Source organism: Carcharodon carcharias, chromosome 4 (genome assembly GCF_017639515.1).
Source record: "Carcharodon carcharias isolate sCarCar2 chromosome 4, sCarCar2.pri, whole genome shotgun sequence".
Classification (NCBI taxonomy): domain Eukaryota; kingdom Metazoa; phylum Chordata; class Chondrichthyes; order Lamniformes; family Lamnidae; genus Carcharodon; species Carcharodon carcharias.
In genome coordinates this window covers 166,693,350-166,711,857 of record NC_054470.1, presented here as the reverse complement: position 1 = coordinate 166,711,857, position 18,508 = coordinate 166,693,350, and the positions used below count along the sequence as shown (strand labels likewise).

The window sequence follows — 18,508 nt, the reverse complement described above, 5'->3', positions numbered from 1 at the left end:
AGAGTCATAGAGTCACGGAGGTATACAGCACAAAAACAGGCCCTTCGGCCCATCATGTCCATGCCATCAAGCACCTATTTATTCTAACTCCATTTTCCAGCACTTGGCCTGTAGCCCTGTATGCTATGGCGTTTCAAGTGCTCATCTAAATACTTCTTAAGTGTTGTGAGGGTTCCTGCCTCTACCATCCCCTCAGGCAGTGTGTTCCAGATTCCAACCACCCTCTGGGTAAAAAAGTTTTTCCTCACATCCCCCCTAAACCTCCAGCCCCTCACCTTGAACTTAGGTCCCCTTGTGGACTGACCCTTCAACTAAGGGGAACAGCTGCTCCCTATCCATCCTGTCCATACCCCTCATAACCTTGTACACCTCGATTAGGTCGCCCCTCAGTCTTCTCTGCTCCAACGAAAACAACCCAAGTCTATTCAACCTCTTCATAACTTAAATGTTTCAACCCAGGCAACATCCTGGTGAATCTCCTCTGCACCCCCTCCAATAGATTCACATCCTTCCTATAATGTGGCGACCAGAACTGCACACAGTACTCCAGCTGTGGCCTCACCAAGGTACAATACAACTCCAACATGACCTCCCTACTTTTGTAATCTATGCCTCGATTGATAAAAGCAAGTGTTCAGTATGCCTTTTTCACCACCCCACTAACATGCCCCTCCACCTTCAGAGATCTATGGACACACACGCCTAGGTCCCTTTGTTCCTCAGAATTTCCTAATGTCATGCCGTTCATTGAATACTTCCTTGTCAAATTACTCCTTCCAAAGTGTATCATCTCACACTTTTCAGGATTAAATTCCATCTGCCACTTATCTGCCCATTTGACCATCCCGTCTATATCTTCCTGTAGCCCAAGACACTCAACCTCACTGTTAACCACCCGGCCAATCTTTGTGTCATCCACAAACTTACTAATCCTACACCCCACATGGTCATCTATGTCGCTTCCAGGTTTGCCTGATCTCTGTCAAAATTGACAATGTTGTGCCTTGGCAAAAAGGGCATCCATGACCTCCTGGTTACATTTGTGGGGGAGGCTTACAAGATCCTGCAAAGGTTCCCAGTGGAGCCCTGGAAGAATGCCCTCTGAGCCCCCATTGTGCCAAATCCTGCAGAAGGTGGCATATGTGTGTGACCAATTCCCGTGACATGCACAGGTGTCAGTGACACTGGTTCTGGCTCATCTGCAGGAAGCACGTGCACCATCTGCAGACCCTGGGTCTAGTGATGCACCTACGAATGATGGATCTGTGGCGTTCATCCTCTACTTGCGAAGGAGGCCATGATGCCTCTTGGTCTTCTGGGTTCTGCTCATCCGTTTTGTGAGTCAGGCGCCTCGGACGTATTTTTCTCCTTCTTCCCTCCTGCCTACAAGCAATGAGGCAGACAGCGAGATCACTAGACTCCATGTTCCTGATGGTCTTCTCACTGCAGTATCAAAGGCAGAGATATGAGGGTCAGTAATTGCCTCCTATCGACCACTCTTGGTCTACTGCTGCCTCTTAAGGCCCCTTAACGCATGTCAAAGAGTCCAGGCCACCACATGGGGTTGCCCATGGTTTAGTGTGCATAATGGTTCACCTGCCCACACCCAGCACCGCCCCAAAACCACATGACCAATTGGCGGCAGCTTCAGCCACTCGACTGCACCCTGAACTCTCATCTCAGTAACAGGCATTGTCCTAACCCTCACTCTGAACCTTCACGGTTTGCTTGTACCACGAGGGTGACTTTTCAATGTCAACCGAAACATAATGCAAGGAACTAGGAGCACAACCCACCCCGTCAGCGTTCGATGGCTGCCTTTCCCAACAGGATCCTCAGGCTTGCCCAGTTGCCCAATGTTTCTGCAGCACCATAACAGACATTCAAGTCTGAAGTGTGCGTGCGAGGGGTTAACAGTAGAGGAGCAATCATTGGCACTGCCAGGAATTAGTGCTGCTTGGATCGGCACAATTGTTTGACTATCCTGACTCCAAGCATGTCAACTGAGTTCAAGCTAAATGCTCTCAGCTGCAGAATAGCGCTCATCTTTGACCTGTTTTGGCATTTGCCCAGCCATTTCCTTCCCCCGCCTCTAACCTAGGCATGTGTTTGTCTTCAAACTTCAGTCTGTGCTGCCATGATCCCCCCTTGCACTCTTGTACTTACCCCGTGGTTCCTGTCTCCCGCTTTCCCCCCTTGTGCTTTCGCCCTCTCCCCAAGGTTCCCTTCTCCCCCTTCCCCTTTTGCACTGTCACCCTTGCTACCGCACCACAAGCCAATCACGAAGAAGCGATTGTGGAGACTTGCCTGTGACACCCACCACCCCCCCCCCCCCACCCCCGCCTCTGAATCTGCAGAGCTGCTTCCTTGCATTGGGGTCATGGCAAGCACTGCGCAAATTTGTGTGCACTCACCTCCGAGTTCCCCTTGAAGTTCAAGTCGCCAGGTGCATACCTTTTAAAGGCAGTTGTAAACCACGCAGTCATAAAATCGCCCCGATGTGGGCTTTAAATTTGACGTGGGGGTGTGATTCCAGCACATGGCCACAGTAATACTTTGCAAATGCATTCAAATTAAGTTTCCTGATGTTCAATGGCAGGAATTGCAGCCTGCCATGGACGGTGAATCCTGCCTGGATTCACATCGCCAGAAAATGCGCCTGGGGCCTTCACGCGAGATTCTCCAATCTTGCCGCTGAACAAGCCCGATCGGATGCGGAAAATCCTGGCCTAAGAATCCAATATTCGAAGTAGTTTTTAATTCAAAACTGTGAACCAAGCCAAAGTCTCCACTTTTTCCTTCTGGCTTCCGGAGAAGAAAAATGGAACAATTTTAAATCACCATTTGCAAATTTAATGAACTAAGAAACTGGAAAATGCCATTTATAAAAGGAACAGACAGAAGTTGCTGTCAGTTGAATTGCATTGCATGACAGTGCTTCATTAATTTCAGCTTGGAGTTGTATGCCCTGTGAACACCTTTCAGATCATGTCACCTCAAAGTGATAAACAGCCATGAGCCATTATGAGCAGTTATGATTGTGGCTATATATTAGGCCAGCATGACTCAGCTGCATTATCTGCTGCGATTCATTTCAACACCTTAAATTAATACATGAGTTAATTTCCTCAAATAATATTTTGGAAACATATTAGGATGTTGCTGTTGCGGGTCTTGTCTCCTTACAGATGCATGATTCAGTTCAGACGAATTCGAACTATTTCTGGGAACATTTTTGAGGTTTCAGGCTTTAATTTTTTTGCAAGGACAAATTCAAGGACATCTCCAAGGGGTTTTATGTGCAATAAATAACTACATAGTGAATAAAATAATTATTACAACATCTGGGAAGAAGTTAGAGATATATACAGATATCTGTCCTTTTTTGTAACTGGAAAATGTAATAAAGCTAAACATATGGCATTTCAATGTCCATACTGATCTAGAAATCATTACTCCCATGACACCAGCAGTGGCATTTTCCAGTTTAATTGGTAGTGCTGAGAAAACAGGAATGCGTTCTGGAAAATTGCAGTCACAGGGTTTTGATGATGATTAATTTGAACACTTCTTTGGGCAAGAATAACTGCAGAGCAGCACAAATGACCCCAGATGGTTTGACACAGTAATGGCATGAATCACTTTTTTGTTGTTCATTCACAAAATATGGCCACCGTTGGCAAGAGCAGCATTTATTGCCCCTCCCTAATTGCTCTGGTGATGGTGAGACACCTTTTTGAAAGCAGTTGAATAGCTTGCTCAGTCATTTCAGAGGGCAGTTAAGAGTCAACCTCATTGCTGAGGGTGTGGAGTCACATGAAGACCAGACCAGGTAAGGACAGCGGATTTCCTTCCCTAAAGAACATTAGTGAAAAAGATACAATTTGTTTCATGGTCACCATTATTGATGCTAGATTTTTATTTCAGCTTTATTTATTTAAATTTCCTAGCTATGGTGATGGGATTCAAACTCATGTCTGCAGATCATTAGCCCCTGCCTCTGGCAGTGTGGTCAATCGTCCTGTATTTTAAGGGATTGTCCTTTATTTTGTCTGTTTGCCCCACATCCCTTAAGGGAGACTGAGCCTGGGAGTCTCAGCTGAGTGATCTAATGATACTGCAAGCATGTGAGTCAGTTGGTAGAGAGAGATAATGTTGTGACTCCATAAGATAAACTGTAAGTTTTCATTGTTTAAAACCACCACCACCCCCTCTGCTCTTCTGGTCACTAGAAACCCCACCACCCACCCCATCCCGCCGCTCTGACCCTCATGGTCAACAGCCACCCCCTGTTTTTATGGTCACCCATACCCAACTCCCCAAACTCCTCCGAATTAATTGGTCATCAGCAAACTCCTCTCCCGGTCCCATGGTCAAAGTGTTCACTTATTTTATTTCATAAGAGTTGGTCACCCTGATCTGTGGATTACCCGGCGAGTAACAACCATTATGCTATCATACCCTTTATTATGTGCCTTCCTGGACAATCTGCACTAGAAGAATAGTGTATGCTGTAGATACCCCAAGACTATGGCGCAAGTGTTCAGGAAGATAGGGAGGGTGCAGTTTTCACGTTATTTGGCATGGCATAGAGATGAGCAGAAATATTGCACAGGAAGTGTGATAAACAAAAGGGACAAATAATGAGGTTGTCATTGTTTTAAAGTGCCCTGAGAGATATGTTGTCTTGTATACAGAGGCATTTCAATCAAAAAAGGGAAAAGATATTTCTATCAAGAAGCAATTTATTTTTAATGAAATGCAAAACGTATGAATGAATTCACAAGAGTGTCAGAGTGATGCATTTAGCTCATCCTATCTAAAACATGTGACACTTGTAAGGAAACTGATATGACTGGGGGAGCAGAAGCTGCAAATTGTCCAAATTGACACTTGTCACTGAAAAACGTAGGGCAGAATCTTGAGCTCGGTGGGCAGGCATGATTGGTGGGCCCGGGAGCTGCTGGGAAAAGTGCTGCCATCTGCGATCGGCCCTGACCACAATTTGATGCTTGCGGGCCAATTAAGGCCCCCCCAACATGAAAAGCAGATCAACAATGGTTGGGAATGAGAGGGCAGGCGGGGGCAGGCAGGGGCAGGGGCCTGTTGGCCGCTAGGCCCAATGGCGACCTGGGGCCGGTTGAAAAACGGCACAGTCAAACCCTGGAAGGCTGCCAGTGATCAAGACATCTTCAGTGTTGTCAACAGGAAATTATGGCTTCAAGTGCGGCTGCAGAGTCCAGGCAGGAGGGCAGGTCAGGTGGGCACTCGGCCTACTGGTTTTCCGATGAGTGTTTTGCAATCCTCCTGGAGGAGGTGGCTGCCAGGAGGGACACTCTTGTCCCCAAGAATGGAAGGAGGGGGCCACCGCACCTTATAAAAAGAGCTTGGGAGGAGGTGTCAGCAGCCATGATGTTGTGGGGCACACCTGGGTCCATTGCTGCAAGTGGTTTAACGACCTGCTGCGTTCAGGAAGGGTGAGTACCGTGTTGGGCCTGATTGTGCCTCGTAGATGGTGGACAGGCTTTGGGAAGTCAGGAGGTGAGCTACTAGTCACATGATTCCTAGCCTCTGACCTGCTGATGCAGCCACAGTATTTATATGGCTGGTCCAGCTCCATTTCTGGTCAATGCTAACCCCTGGGGTGTTGATATTGGGGGATTCAGTGATGCTAATGCTATTGAATGTCAAGGGGAGATGGTTAGATTCTCTCCTGTTTGAGATGTTTATTGTCAAGCACTTGTGTGGCACAAATGTTACTTGCCACTTGTCAGCCCAAGCCTGGATATTGTCCAGATCTTCCTGCATTTGGACATGGATTACTTCAGTATCTGAGGAGTTGCGAATGGTGCTGAACATTGTGCAATCATCAGCGAACATCCCCACTTCTGACCTTAAAATGGGAAGAAAGTCATTGATAAAGCAGCTGAAGATGGTTAGGCCGAGGACACTACCCTGAGGAACTCCTGCAGTGATGTCCTGGAGCTGAGATGATTGACCTCCCAACAATCACAACCATCTTCCTTTGTGCTAGGTATGACTCTAACCAACAGAGAGTTTTCCCCCTTATTCCCATTGACTCCAGTTTTGCTAGGGCTGCTTGATGGTGTCCAATGCAGCCTTGATGTCAAGGGCAGTCACTCTCACCTCACCTTGGGAGCTCAGGTCTTGTGTCCATGTTTGAACCAAGGCTGTAAAGAGGTCAGGAGCTGAGTGGTCCTGGCGGAACCCAAACTGGGTGCCATTGAGCAGGTTATTGCTAACCAAGTGCCGCCGGATAGCACTGTTGATGACCCCTTCCATTACTTTACTGATGATCAAGATTAGACTGATGGGGCAGTAATTTGCCAGATTGCATTTGTCCTGCTTTTTGTGTACAGGACATACCTGGGCAATTTTCCACATAGCCAGGTAGATTCCAGAGTCGGAGCTGTACTGGAACAGCTTGGCTACAGGCGCCGCGAATTCTGTAGCACAAGTTTTCAGTATTATTGGCAGAATATTGTCAGGGCCCATAGCCTTTGCAGTATCCAATGCCTTCATCCATTTCTTGATATCAAGTGAAGTGAATCAAATTGGCTGAAGGCTAGCATCTGTGATGCTGGGGACCTCTGGCTGAAGATTGTAGCAAATGCTTCAGCCTTATCTTTTGCACTGATGTGCTGGTCTCTCCCATCATTGAGGATGGAGATATTTGTGGAGCCTCCTCCTCCAGTGAATTGTTTAATTGTCCACCACCATTCATGACATGGATGTGGCAAGACTGCAGAGCTTAGATCTGATCCGTTGATTGTGGGATCGCTTAGCCCTGTCTATCACTTGCTACTTATGCTGTCAGGTATGCAAGTAGTCCTATATTACAGCTTCACCAGGTTGATACCTCATTTTTAGGTATGCCTGGTGCTGCTTCTGGCATACCCTCCTGCACTCTTCATTGAACCAGGGTTGATCCCCTGGCTTGATGGTAATGGTAGCATAGGGGATATGCCAGGCCATGAGGTTACAGATTGTGTACGGGTATAATTCTGCTGCTGCTGATGGCCCACAGCGCCTCGTGAATGGCCAGTCTTGAGTTGCTAGATCTGTTCGAAATCTATCTAGCACAGTGGCAGTGCCACACAACACAATGGAGAGTACCCTTAATGTTAAAGCAGGATTTCGTCTCCACGACTGTGCGACTCCTACCGATGCTGTCATGGACAGATGCATCTGCGGCAAGCAGGGTGGCAGCTGTGTCATGTAGGACTTGGCCAGCTCGGTCAGTAGTGGTGCTACTGAGCCACTCTTGGTGTTGGACATTGAAGTCTCCCAGCCAGAGTACATTCTGTGTTTTGCCACCCTCAATGCTTCCTCCAAGTGGTGTTCAACATGGAGGAGCACTGATTTATCAGTTGAGGGAGGGAAGTACATGATAATCTGCTGGAGGTTTCCTTGCCCATGTTTGACCTGATACCATGAGACTTCATGGGATTCGGAGTCAATGTTGACTCCCAGGAAACTCCTTCCTGACTGTATACCACTGTCATAGTCATAGAGTTTTACAATACAGAAACAGGCCCTTCGGCCCATTGTGTCTGTGCTTGCCATCAAGCTCCTATCTATTCTAATCCCATTTTGCAGCACTTGGCCCATAGACCTGTATGCTATGGCATTTCAAGGGCTCATCTAAATACTTCTTAAATGTTGTGAGGGTTCCTGCCTCTACCATCCCCTCAGGCAGTGTGTTCCAGATTCCAACCACCCTCTGGGTGAAAAAACATTTCCTCAATTCCCCTCTAAACCTCCTGCCCCTGCCCTTAAATCTATGCCCCCTGGTTATTGACACCTCTGCTAAGGGGAAAAGTTTCTTCCTATCTATGCCCTTCATTACTTTGTATACCTCTATCAGCTCTGCTCTGTGCCACCACCTCTGCTGAGCCTGTCCTGCTGGTGGGACAGGACATACCCAGGGATGGTGGTGTCTGGGACATTATCTGTAAAATATGATTCCATGAGGATGACTATGTCAGGCTGTTGCTTGACTAGCCTGCAAGACAGCTCTCCCAATTTTGGCACTAGCCCCTGGATGCTAGTAAGGAGGACTTTGGAGGGTGGACAGGGCTGAGATTGCGGTTATAGTCTACAGTGACTAAGTCCGTGCAGTTTCATTCCTTTATTGTGACTTTGTAGTGGTTTGTTACAACGGAGTGAGGTTATTTCAGAGTCAACCACATTGTTGTGGGTCTGGACAACAGATTTCCTTTCTTAAAGGGCATTAGTGATGGGTTTATATAACAATTGACAATGGTTTCATGGTCATCATTAGAATGGCTTTTAATTTCAGATCTTTATTGAATTCAAATTCCACCTTCTGCTATGGTGGGATTCAAACTGGGTCCCCAGAGAATTATCCTGGGCCTCTGGATTACTAATCCAGTGACAATATCATTACACTATCACCTCCCTGGAGTGGTGCTTAATCCCAAAATTTTGTGACTCAGAAGTAAGCATGCTAAGATTTGAGCCATAGCTGACACTCAGTTAAAAGAGTATCCAGAAATGGGACTAGGTGGATAGCTCTCTTACAAGAGCAGGTGAATGAATAGCTGCTTTCTATGCTGTTAATCTCCATGATTCTCTTAACCCAAGCAGTGTGACTCTGCTCCCCTCAAGAAATGATTAAACCTTGGTAATTCTTCCACCTTGTATGGGGGTTTTTACAATTATGAGAGACTACTATAGGTCAATGACCAAGGTCCACAGGTCACTGAAAATGGCAACGCAGGTGGATAAGGTAGTCAGGAAGGCATATGGCATGCTTGCCTTCATTGGCAGGGGTATTGAGTATAAAAGCTGGGAAGTCATGCTGCAGCTGTATAGAACCTTGGTTAGGCCACACTTGGAATATTGTGTGCAATTCTGGTTGCCACATGACCAGAAGGATATGGAGGCATTGGAGAGGGTGCAGAGGTTTACCAGGATGCTGCCTGGTTTGGAGGTTATTAGCTATGAGGAGAGGTCGGAGAAACTCGGATTGTTCTCACTAGAGCGACGGAGATTAAGGGGTGACTTGATAGAAGTTTACAAAATCATGAGTGGCATGGATATAGTAGAAGTTTTTTCCCAGGGTGGAAGAGTCAATTACTAGGGGACATAGATTTAAGGTGAGAGGAGAAAACTATAGAGGAGATGTGCGGGGCAAGTTTTTTACGCAGAGAGTAGTGAGTGTCTAGAATTCGCTGCCAGAGGAGTTGGTGGAAGCAAGTACAATAGTGGTGTTTAAGAGGCAGCTTGACAAATACATGAATAGGATGGGAATAGAGGGATACGGATCCCGGAAGTGCAAAATGTTTTAGTTGACGGGCAATATGATCGGCGCAGGCTTGGAGGGCCGAAGGGCCTGTTCCTGTGCTGTACTTTTCTTTGTTCTTTGTTCTTTGTTCCTTGTTCTTGTCAATGGAATTTGTGTTTCAATCTGTGATGATACACCTCCATTCTCAGACTGGAGAACCTTGTAAACATGAATCAGAATAGGGAGAACAGAAGGAAAACATATAAACAGCCCCTTACACAATCCCAGAATGCTGCAAAGTGCTTTCCAGCCAGTGAAGTAATTTTGAAGACCTGTCACTGTTACAATGTAGGAAACACAGCAGCCAATTTGGGCACAGCAAATTTCCACAAACAGCCATGTGATAAATGAACAGATTGTCTGATTTAGTAGTGTTGGTGTTGAGGGATAAATGTTGAATAGGGCATCAGGGGAACTCCCCTGCTCTTCTTCCAAATTGTGCCATGGAATCTTTTACATCCATCTGAGAGTGTAGACAAAGCTTTGGTTTCATGTCTTATCTGAATGATGATACCTCCAACAGTGCAACACCCACCCAGCACCAGTACTTCACTGGCAGCAAACAAAAGAGTAGCTTGTGGTTGGGCCAAAATGGCCTGTATCTGTGCTGCAAACTCTAATTAATTCTATGCAAAGAGTAAAGGTTGGAAAAAAATCTCTCTTCTGACTGTTGCTTCCTTCTTTTCCAAGGCAGCTGAAAAATGGACACTGCACATTTGGATTTCTAGCCCAACATTTAAAAAATATTTTAAAGCTGAAACATTGTCAAAATAATGCTATTTTTCCAGCATTAAACAAAATTGGTAGTAATTGCTTTCCTGAAAAATGTTATTGAGAGCCAGGCAATTCATCTAAACCAGGGTGAGATCAGCTTGCCATTATTACCTAATTGTGGGACCGGTATCACGAGTTTAATGCAGATGAAAAAATAACAGCAGCCTGCATGGGTTTCACATCTCCTGGCTGATCTCCCCTTTCCCACTTCCTCTTAAAGTTTTCCTGTTCTTTATTTTACACATTTTATTGTTTTCCTGTTTTATTTGTGTTTTTTATCATTTATTGATTTCTATATTTATTTTCTTCAGTTTATGATCTTTTTACCCTTTCTCTTTATGCACCACTTGTCCCCTTCTAACTCTTTCACCATCTTAAACCTGTGTTCAACAGTGCTGTGGTTCATGTAAGGCTCTGCGGGCGTATAGGGCACGTTCAGTGTTTCGGACTGACTGCTGGTTTCTGTGGATACATAAAGTAGTTTTGGTGTTCGAGATTGTTCAATGGTTTCTTTTCTCATTTTGTTCCTTTTGTGCCCAGCTCAAACCTGCCAACCACTTCTTTCACCCCCTCCACTGTCTCAGAATTGTCATACTGCTTGTTTGACTTGCAGTCTTGGATGAGGAAAAACGTTCGCCAAATAAATATTGGGGACCCCAAAGCCAATGGCTTGGAATTTGCTGCTGTAATGACGGTGAAACTGTCAACGCATTTGCTGTCATTACTGTGTGAATGGACAGCAACTTCTAGCATCCACACATGCACAGTTAAACATGGAAGTCCAACGGTTGCTGCCAGTCATACCCTACTTCTGATGAAGAGTCATTCGGACTCAAAATGTTAACTGTATTCTGCTCCGCAGATGCTGTCAGACCTGCTGAGTTTTTCCAGCTATTTTTGTTTTTGTTTCAGATTTCCAGCATCCGCAGTATTTTGCTTTTATTTTTGCTTATACCCTGCTTCTCCATGGGGCTCACTGTCACAGTCTTCACAGATGCAATCAACATAGAATCACTGACCCGATGTGAATTTCAACTTTTCATGCATTATTCTCACTATCTTCAGCTGCTTCATCAATGCCCTTCCTTCCATCATAAGGTCAGAAGTAGGGATGTTCATTGGTGATTGCACAATGTTCATATAAATATCGTGGCTACAAGAGCTGGTCAGAGGCTACAAATTGTGCGACAAGTAACTCGCTTCCTGATTCCCCAAAAACTGTCCACCATCTACAAGGCACAAGTCAGGAGTGTGATGGAATACTCCCCACTTGCCTGGATGAGTGCAGTTCCCACAACACTCAAGAAGTTGGACACTGTCGAGGACAAAGTAGCCCACTTGATTGGAACTACATCCACGAACATTCACTCCCTCCACCACCGATGCACAGTAGCAGCAGTGTGTACCATCTACAAGATGCACTGCAGGAATTCACCAAGTTTCCTTCAACAGCACCTTCCAAACCCATGACCACTACCATCTAAAAGGACAAGGGCAGCAAATAGATGGAAACACCCCCACCTGGAAGATCGCCCCAAGTCACTCACCATCCTGACTTGGAAATATATCGCCGTACCTTCACTGTCGCTGGATCAAAATCCTGGAACTCGCTTTTCTAACAGCAATGCGGGTGTACCTACACCACATGGACTGCAGCGGTTCAAGAAGGCAGCTCACCACCACCTTCTCAAGGGCGATTAGGGATAGGCAATAAATGCAGGCCCAGCCATCAAAGCCCACATCCCATGAATGAATTTTTTTAAAAATAATGACTGGTACTCCAGTGCATTAATGAGTGGGTGCTGCCTCTTGGGTGCAATGTTAAACTGAGGCCCCACCTGCCTGCTTGGGTGGAAGTAAAAGATCCCATGGCTGTATTTCGAAGAAAAGCAGGAGAGTTATCAGCGCCCTGGCTAATATTTATCCCTCAATCCAGATCACAGGAAAACAGATTATTTATTTATTTATTTATTTATTTAATTCTTTCATGGGATGTGGACATCACTGGCTAGGTCAGCATTTTTATTGTCCATCCCTATTTGCCCTTGAGAAGGTGGTAGTGAGCTGTCTTCTTGAACCGCTGCAGTCCATGTTGTGTAGGAACACCCACAATGCTTTAGGAAGGGAGTTCCAGGATTTTGATCTAGCAACATGAAGGAATGGTGATATATTTCCAAGCCAGGCCAGGTAGTGGTGTTCCCATGCATCTGCTGCCCTTGTCCTTCTAGGTGATAGGAGTCATGGGTTTGGAAGATGCTTTTGAAGGAGCCTTGGTGAGTTGCTGCAGTGCATCTTGTAGATGGTACACACTGCTGCTACTGTGCAGCGGTGGAGGGAGTGGATTTTGAAGGTGGTAGATGAGGTGCCAATCAAGTGGGCCGCTTTGTCCTGAATGGTGTCAAGCTTCTTGAGTGTTGTTGGAGCTGCACTCATCCAGGTAAGTGGAAAGTATTCTATCACACCCCTGACTTGCGTCTTGTAGATGGTGGACAGGCTTTAGGGAGTCAGGAGGTGAGTTACCCGCTACAGAATTCCTAGTCTCTGACCTGCTTTTGTTGCCACAGTATTCATATGGCTAGTCCATTTCAGTTTCTGATCAATGGTAACCCCCAGGATGTTGATAGTGGGGAATTCAGCGATGGTAATGCCATTGAATGTCAAGGGGAGATGATTGGATTCTCATGTGTTGGAGATGGTCATTGTGTGGTGCAAATGCTACTCGTCATTATCAGCACAGACCAGAAAGTTGGTCTGCTTTTTGTGTACAGGACATACCTGGGCAATTTTCCGCATAGCCCGTGTTGTAGCTGTCCTTGAGCTGCTTGGCTAAGGGTGAGGCTAGCTCTGAGGTACAAGTCTTAAGTACTACTGCCAGAATATTTACAGGGCCCATAGCCTTTGCACTATCCAGTGCCTTCAGCTGTTTCTTAATATCACATGGGGTAAATTGAATTGGCTGAAGACTGGCACCTGTGATGGTAGGGTCCTCAGGAGGAGGCAGAGATAGATCATCCACTTGACACTTCTGTCTGAAGATTATTGCAAATGCTCCAGCCTTGTATTTTGCACTGCTGTGCTAGGCTCCCCCATCATTGAGGATGGAAATATTTGTGGAGCCTCCTGCTCCAACGAATGGTTGAATTGTCCACCACCATTCACAAATGGATTTGGCAGAACTGCAGAGCTTAGATCTGATCCATTAGTTGTGGAATTGCCTTCCTCTGTCTATCACTTCTGCTTTCACTGTTTGGCATGCAAGTAGTCCTGTGTTGTAGCTTCACCAGGTTGACACTTCATTTTTATGTATGCCTGGTGCTGCTCCTGGCTTGCCCTCCTACACTCTTCATTGAACTTTCTCATTGTCATATTTCTGTTTATGGGAGCTTACTAGGCTTAAATTGGTTGCACCATTTCTTACATTGCAACAGTGACAGCACTTCAAAAGTACTCCATTGGCTGTAGAGAACTTTTGAGATTTCTGGTGGTCATATATAAAGTTCTATATCCATGCAAGTCTTCCTTTTATAAAAAATATTTTTCTACTTTGTTTTATAAAGTTTTTGAATGTTGCTAAGCAATCCTGAGTAATAGCTAGTGTAATAGCTACACTAATGACCAAGTTAAGATAATCAGTCAAGCTCATAACGTGACTCATTTATGCTTGCTAGAAGTGGCATATATTCATACACAGAGACCCGGTCTCTGCAAACAAAAAGAATATGTTCAAGCCTTGCACCTTTTTTGAATTATCCCAGAGATTGGAGAGCCTATAGCTCCTCATTGCTTTCTTCATGGCAATGCCTTGGCCAATTAGAATCTTCTTGCCAACCAATCAACACCCTTTTCTCCTGTGGCAGACAAATTGTTGAGATGGTTTGAAATTTGGCATTCTTGCATTTGTCCTGATGAGAACAAGACAAAAAGCTTCAGTGACATGTCCCTCTTTTCAGCAAAATTCAAGCTCTCTAGTACCAATCAGTTGTTTCAAAAGTCTTTATAAATGCTGCTGCTGTCGCTAAGTCTGGTAAAACATTCCACGTCATAAGGCAGCTCACCACAATCTCCTCAGGGGCATTTAGGGATGGGCAAAAAATGCTGGCTTTGCCAGCGATGCCCACCTCCTACGAAAGAAATTTTTTAAAAAGCCATCTACATCAAAAAATTTCTCCAAAACTTTTGCTCGGGCGGTGGTCTTAATCCATGGCCTTTCGTTACTGAAAGAACAACCAATGCAACTTGTCTCTACCCCTAATGCCTTACCAAAACCACTCAGTTTCAAGGCATCAGATCTTTTAACTGACCTTTTGTTCTAATGATCGAAATTGACACCAACTGCTGATTTTTATATCAATGAGCAGCATTAAAAAGGGTTCCCACTGCACTGCCCTGTTGAATGGGCCTTCTGCTCCTATCTATGTGAAGCATCCTATGCCACATTCCAGTGAGAAGCAATAGCTCCTTCAATGCTATGGATGTGGGTCATTTCTTGGTGCCCACAGTGTCCAATTGGTTCACAACTCTTTGCAACAGTAGCTGATGCACCTGCAGGTAGCCAATAGGGGAGTTTGGAAAAGAAGCGATAAGAGCTCGCACCTCCCAGAATGCCTGCCTACTCGAAAGTGAAAGTGAGGGAAGGGAATTAGCCCATCCAGCTGGCAAAAATATCCCGCGGTTTACGAATGTCTATGACACTGCGCTTAGGGGAGATAACCCATGGCATGTAAGCAAGCTTCCTCTTAATGTGAGCAGCAACTTTTAGCCTTGTTCCTCCGCCCCCACCACCCGGGCACGGTGTAAAGGGGACAGAGCAGCTGAGAGCGGAGACTGCTGTGTGAGGTGCGGCGAACATGGATCAAGGTGTCACTGCCCTCGCCTCAGCCTCATTGAAGGGCTAAGTGGCAGGTACACTGGCATCGTGGCTGATAGCCCCAGACTGAGGTAAGGAGGAGCTGCAGGCGGCTAACAGCCCAGGGGCTGGGCACCCGCATCCTGCGGAGTTTGCTGACTCCCCGTGAAAAGTTCAGTGGGCCACTTGAACCAAAGAAGGCCCTTTGTCTTGATAAGCTCGCCCACAATTTTAACATCGCCTAAATTGCGTGCGCTGGTATTTGATAAATTCAGATCCACGTTGGCAGGAGCACTGTTTTGTCGAATTGCAAATATCATACAAGATAATCATTACGTTTTGTGAAACGAATTGGGTTTTAACTTTAACAAAACATCTTAGTCGGAGCATCCTCGTTTCTGTGCCTCTTTTACAAAACTGTGAGAGCCATCGCCGTCCACAGTGATATGACAGTTGTGTGTACATAGATTTTACACATCGAGATATTACAGGGCATGACAGCGACTTTCACAACTCCCAGTACAGTAGGACTGGAGCTTACCTGTCTTATAACAGTGGCGCCAGAGCCCAAATGTCGTTGTCACTAATGTCTTTTAAGAGAATCTGGAGTTAATAGAAAGAACTGGCATTTTATATAATGCCCCTCATACATTCAGAACGCTCCCGAAGCACCACTGACCTAAACAATTGCTTTTGAAATGGAGTCAATGTTATTTTGTGGGCAGCGGTATAACAACGTGTAGCATTTATTAACACCCTCAACTTTGTAAAATGCAGGAGTTAATTTGCACGCTGAAAGGTCCCACAAACAGCCTTGAGATAATTGCTGAGATAATCTGTTTTGGCGTGTTTATTATTGGCCAATTCCAACCAGCAAGCCCAGATTTCAGAGGGAAAAATTGCGCATCACAAGCCTGATCGAGTCCTTTAATGGGTACAGTGGTTGGGGGAAATGCGGGTGGAGTGTACACAGACTTCCAGAAAACCTTTCACCAGTGGAGACTATCGGAAAATATTAAAGGGTGTGAGATTAGGGGAACGGTAAGAAACCGGGTTTGAAAACTGGTTAGACGGAAGGAAACCAAGAATGGGAATTAAGGTCCGTTTAGAGTGGGTGCAAGTGTGTTCTGTTCTGAAACCACTTGTGCTCGCTGCACATCAATGATTTAGATTTAGGGCGAAAGTGAGTAGCATCCAACTGCAGAAGATACTAAAATGGGAAACACTAAATAATTTTGAGAACTGAAGGAAGCTTGCAAGGGAATATTGACAAGTTTGATGGAATGGGAAAAGGCTAGATGATGGGATTCTTCAAAGTGAAGTGGTACATTTTTGAGTCTCTGGTGGCCACTTTGAATATGTTAATGGAAGGCTTAATACCTGTTGAGAACCCCTTTAAGAAATGGGTTTGCAATGGGGAATGGGGTACAGGAACCTTCAGTGGCCCTGGCAGCTGCCAAAGAGAGGTTCAGTAATATGTTTTATTTTTATTTTATTCTAACTCTGCTGTGTGCAGAACGGTGCCTGCTGTCCTGTTTTGCTAACTAGTGTTGTGGTTTTAATAAACTGTTGATATCTTGTTGAGCCTTGATGCCACTCTTTGATGAGTGAGACTGGAGCCGCTACTGATTACCATTTGTCGCCTTTTTCAGAAAATATAGGAACCAAAACTGCTCAAAGTAAAGAAGCGTGGGCTCTTGCCTTTACTTTGCAGGTATATATCACTCCCTTATACATTATACATTTACTTATGATAAGAGGCTGAGTAAATTAGGCTTATATTCTTTGGAGTTTAGGAGAATGAGAGGTGATCCCATGGAAGCCTACAAAATTCTGAAGGGGCTTGATTGAGTAGATGCTGATTGTTTCCGCTGGTCGGGGAATCTAAACTACAGAGGCTCAATCTCAGAGTAAGCGGCTGATCATTTAGGCCTGAGATGAGGAGAAATGACTTCACTCAAAAGGTGATGAATCTTTGGAATTCTCTAACCCGGAGAGTTGTGGATGCTCCATCATTGAATACATTTAAGGCTGCGAGAGACAGATTTTTGGTCCCTCAGGTAAGGGATACTGGGAGCATGCAGAAAAATGGAGTTGAAGCTTGGGATCAGCCATGATCATATTGAATGGCAGAGTAGGCTCGATGGACCGTGTTGTCTACTCCTGCTCCTGTTTCTTATGCTCTTAAATGTCCTCTTTATCATGGCTATTAGCCACACTGTTGTTTCATTTTTGCAACATTGTGAACCACTTTATGTGATTTTTTAACTGGGCAAAATGACGTAGTAGATTATCTTACTTGAATCTATTATTATAAATGTGTGGTGGTGTTATTATTTATGAAGTTTTACATTGGTCCATGATATTTTATTTCATAAATGTTTGTACAATAACAATCAATTTAGATTACCTGCCACAAGCTCAATGTAAACACAATTTAAACTAAGAAGCTGGAAGGCTAATAATTGTGCTTTTTTTTGTCTTTTGTAGAACAAGATAAAGATTTCACATCTAATAGGTGAAAATGTATTTCCAGGCTTTCACCTTGTGCTTTGGATTTGCTACATTGTATCATGATGTCTTGACCTCAGAAAATCAATGTAAAATAAAAGATCTGGTTGCTGATTGCAGTCATTTGAAGCTCTCAAGTGTCCCTTCAGACCTTCCTGTTAACATGACAGTGCTAAAGCTCTCCCATAACCAGCTGAGGTATTTGCCAGCTTCTACACTATCTAGGTACAGACAGCTTCAAACTCTGGATTCTGGATACAACGTCATTACTAAAATCGATGGAAACCTATGCAAGGTTCTGCCATTTCTACAAGTGCTGGGGCTGGAACACAATCAGTTATCTCATCTGTCTGTACATTACTTCTCTTACTGCAGCAACCTGACTGAGCTCTACTTGCAGTCCAATAGGATCAAGCAGATCATAGGCGACCCTTTCAAAAGCCTTCAAGTAAGTGTTAGTACTTCTACAGCTGGCTATAGAAAAATGCAATAGTACTTAATATAAATAGTTGCTGATCAGCACCATCTTCTCCTGCGTTATTGTTCCCTTTGAGATTTGGTATTCTTGTGATTCTGTCCTGATGAGTACTAACAGAACTAAAAGCTTTGACAGCATGTCTCTTTTTCAGAAATAATCAAGTACTTAATATCATACTTATATTGCGGAACTGCTTTCTTAATATTGCGGGTTATTTTTCAAAGCAGCTGTCCATGTTTGACCTTGCACATCTGAAGTTGCTTCCATTTCACTGGGTGGGGTTTTCCAGCCCCAGCAGGGCTAGATGGGAAAATTTGGAGTCAAAAGTCAATTGAGCTATGGAGGGTAGCATAAACATTTCAACCATTCCACCATTACTGGGAAGTCCATTTGTGTTATTATCAAAAATGAAATTGCACTTGGAGGTGCCAGTGAAAACTTATTCTACACACAACCTTCTTATTAAGCTACTCTGGTGAAAATTTAAACCTTACATACTTGGGTTGAAATCCATAAAATAACATAGATTTTGAATGCATAGGAGCCCTGTGGTTACAACGCTCAAGTG

The 18,508-nt window shown here is 44.8% G+C and overlaps 1 protein-coding gene across 8 annotated transcripts in view; it reads left to right on the top strand.

The window, feature by feature from the left end:
- Positions 1–3,742: 3,742 nt before the first annotated feature.
- Positions 3,743–18,508, top strand: part of tlr3 (toll-like receptor 3) — a 34,721-nt gene continuing 19,955 nt past the window's right edge. Inside the window, exons 1-4 of one of the 8 annotated variants that reach the window (XM_041186287.1) lie at positions 14,733–15,043; positions 16,604–16,665; positions 16,748–17,011; positions 17,442–17,910. In XM_041186287.1, the coding sequence (XP_041042221.1) occupies positions 17,476–17,910 (435 nt within the window). In that variant the 5' untranslated portion in view covers positions 14,733–15,043; positions 16,604–16,665; positions 16,748–17,011; positions 17,442–17,475. Of the gene's footprint in view, positions 3,833–14,724; positions 15,044–16,603; positions 16,666–16,747; positions 17,012–17,441; positions 17,911–18,508 lie in introns of those variants that run through there. The other 7 variants (XM_041186290.1, XM_041186288.1, XM_041186284.1 and 4 more) reach the window with 7 other exon arrangements.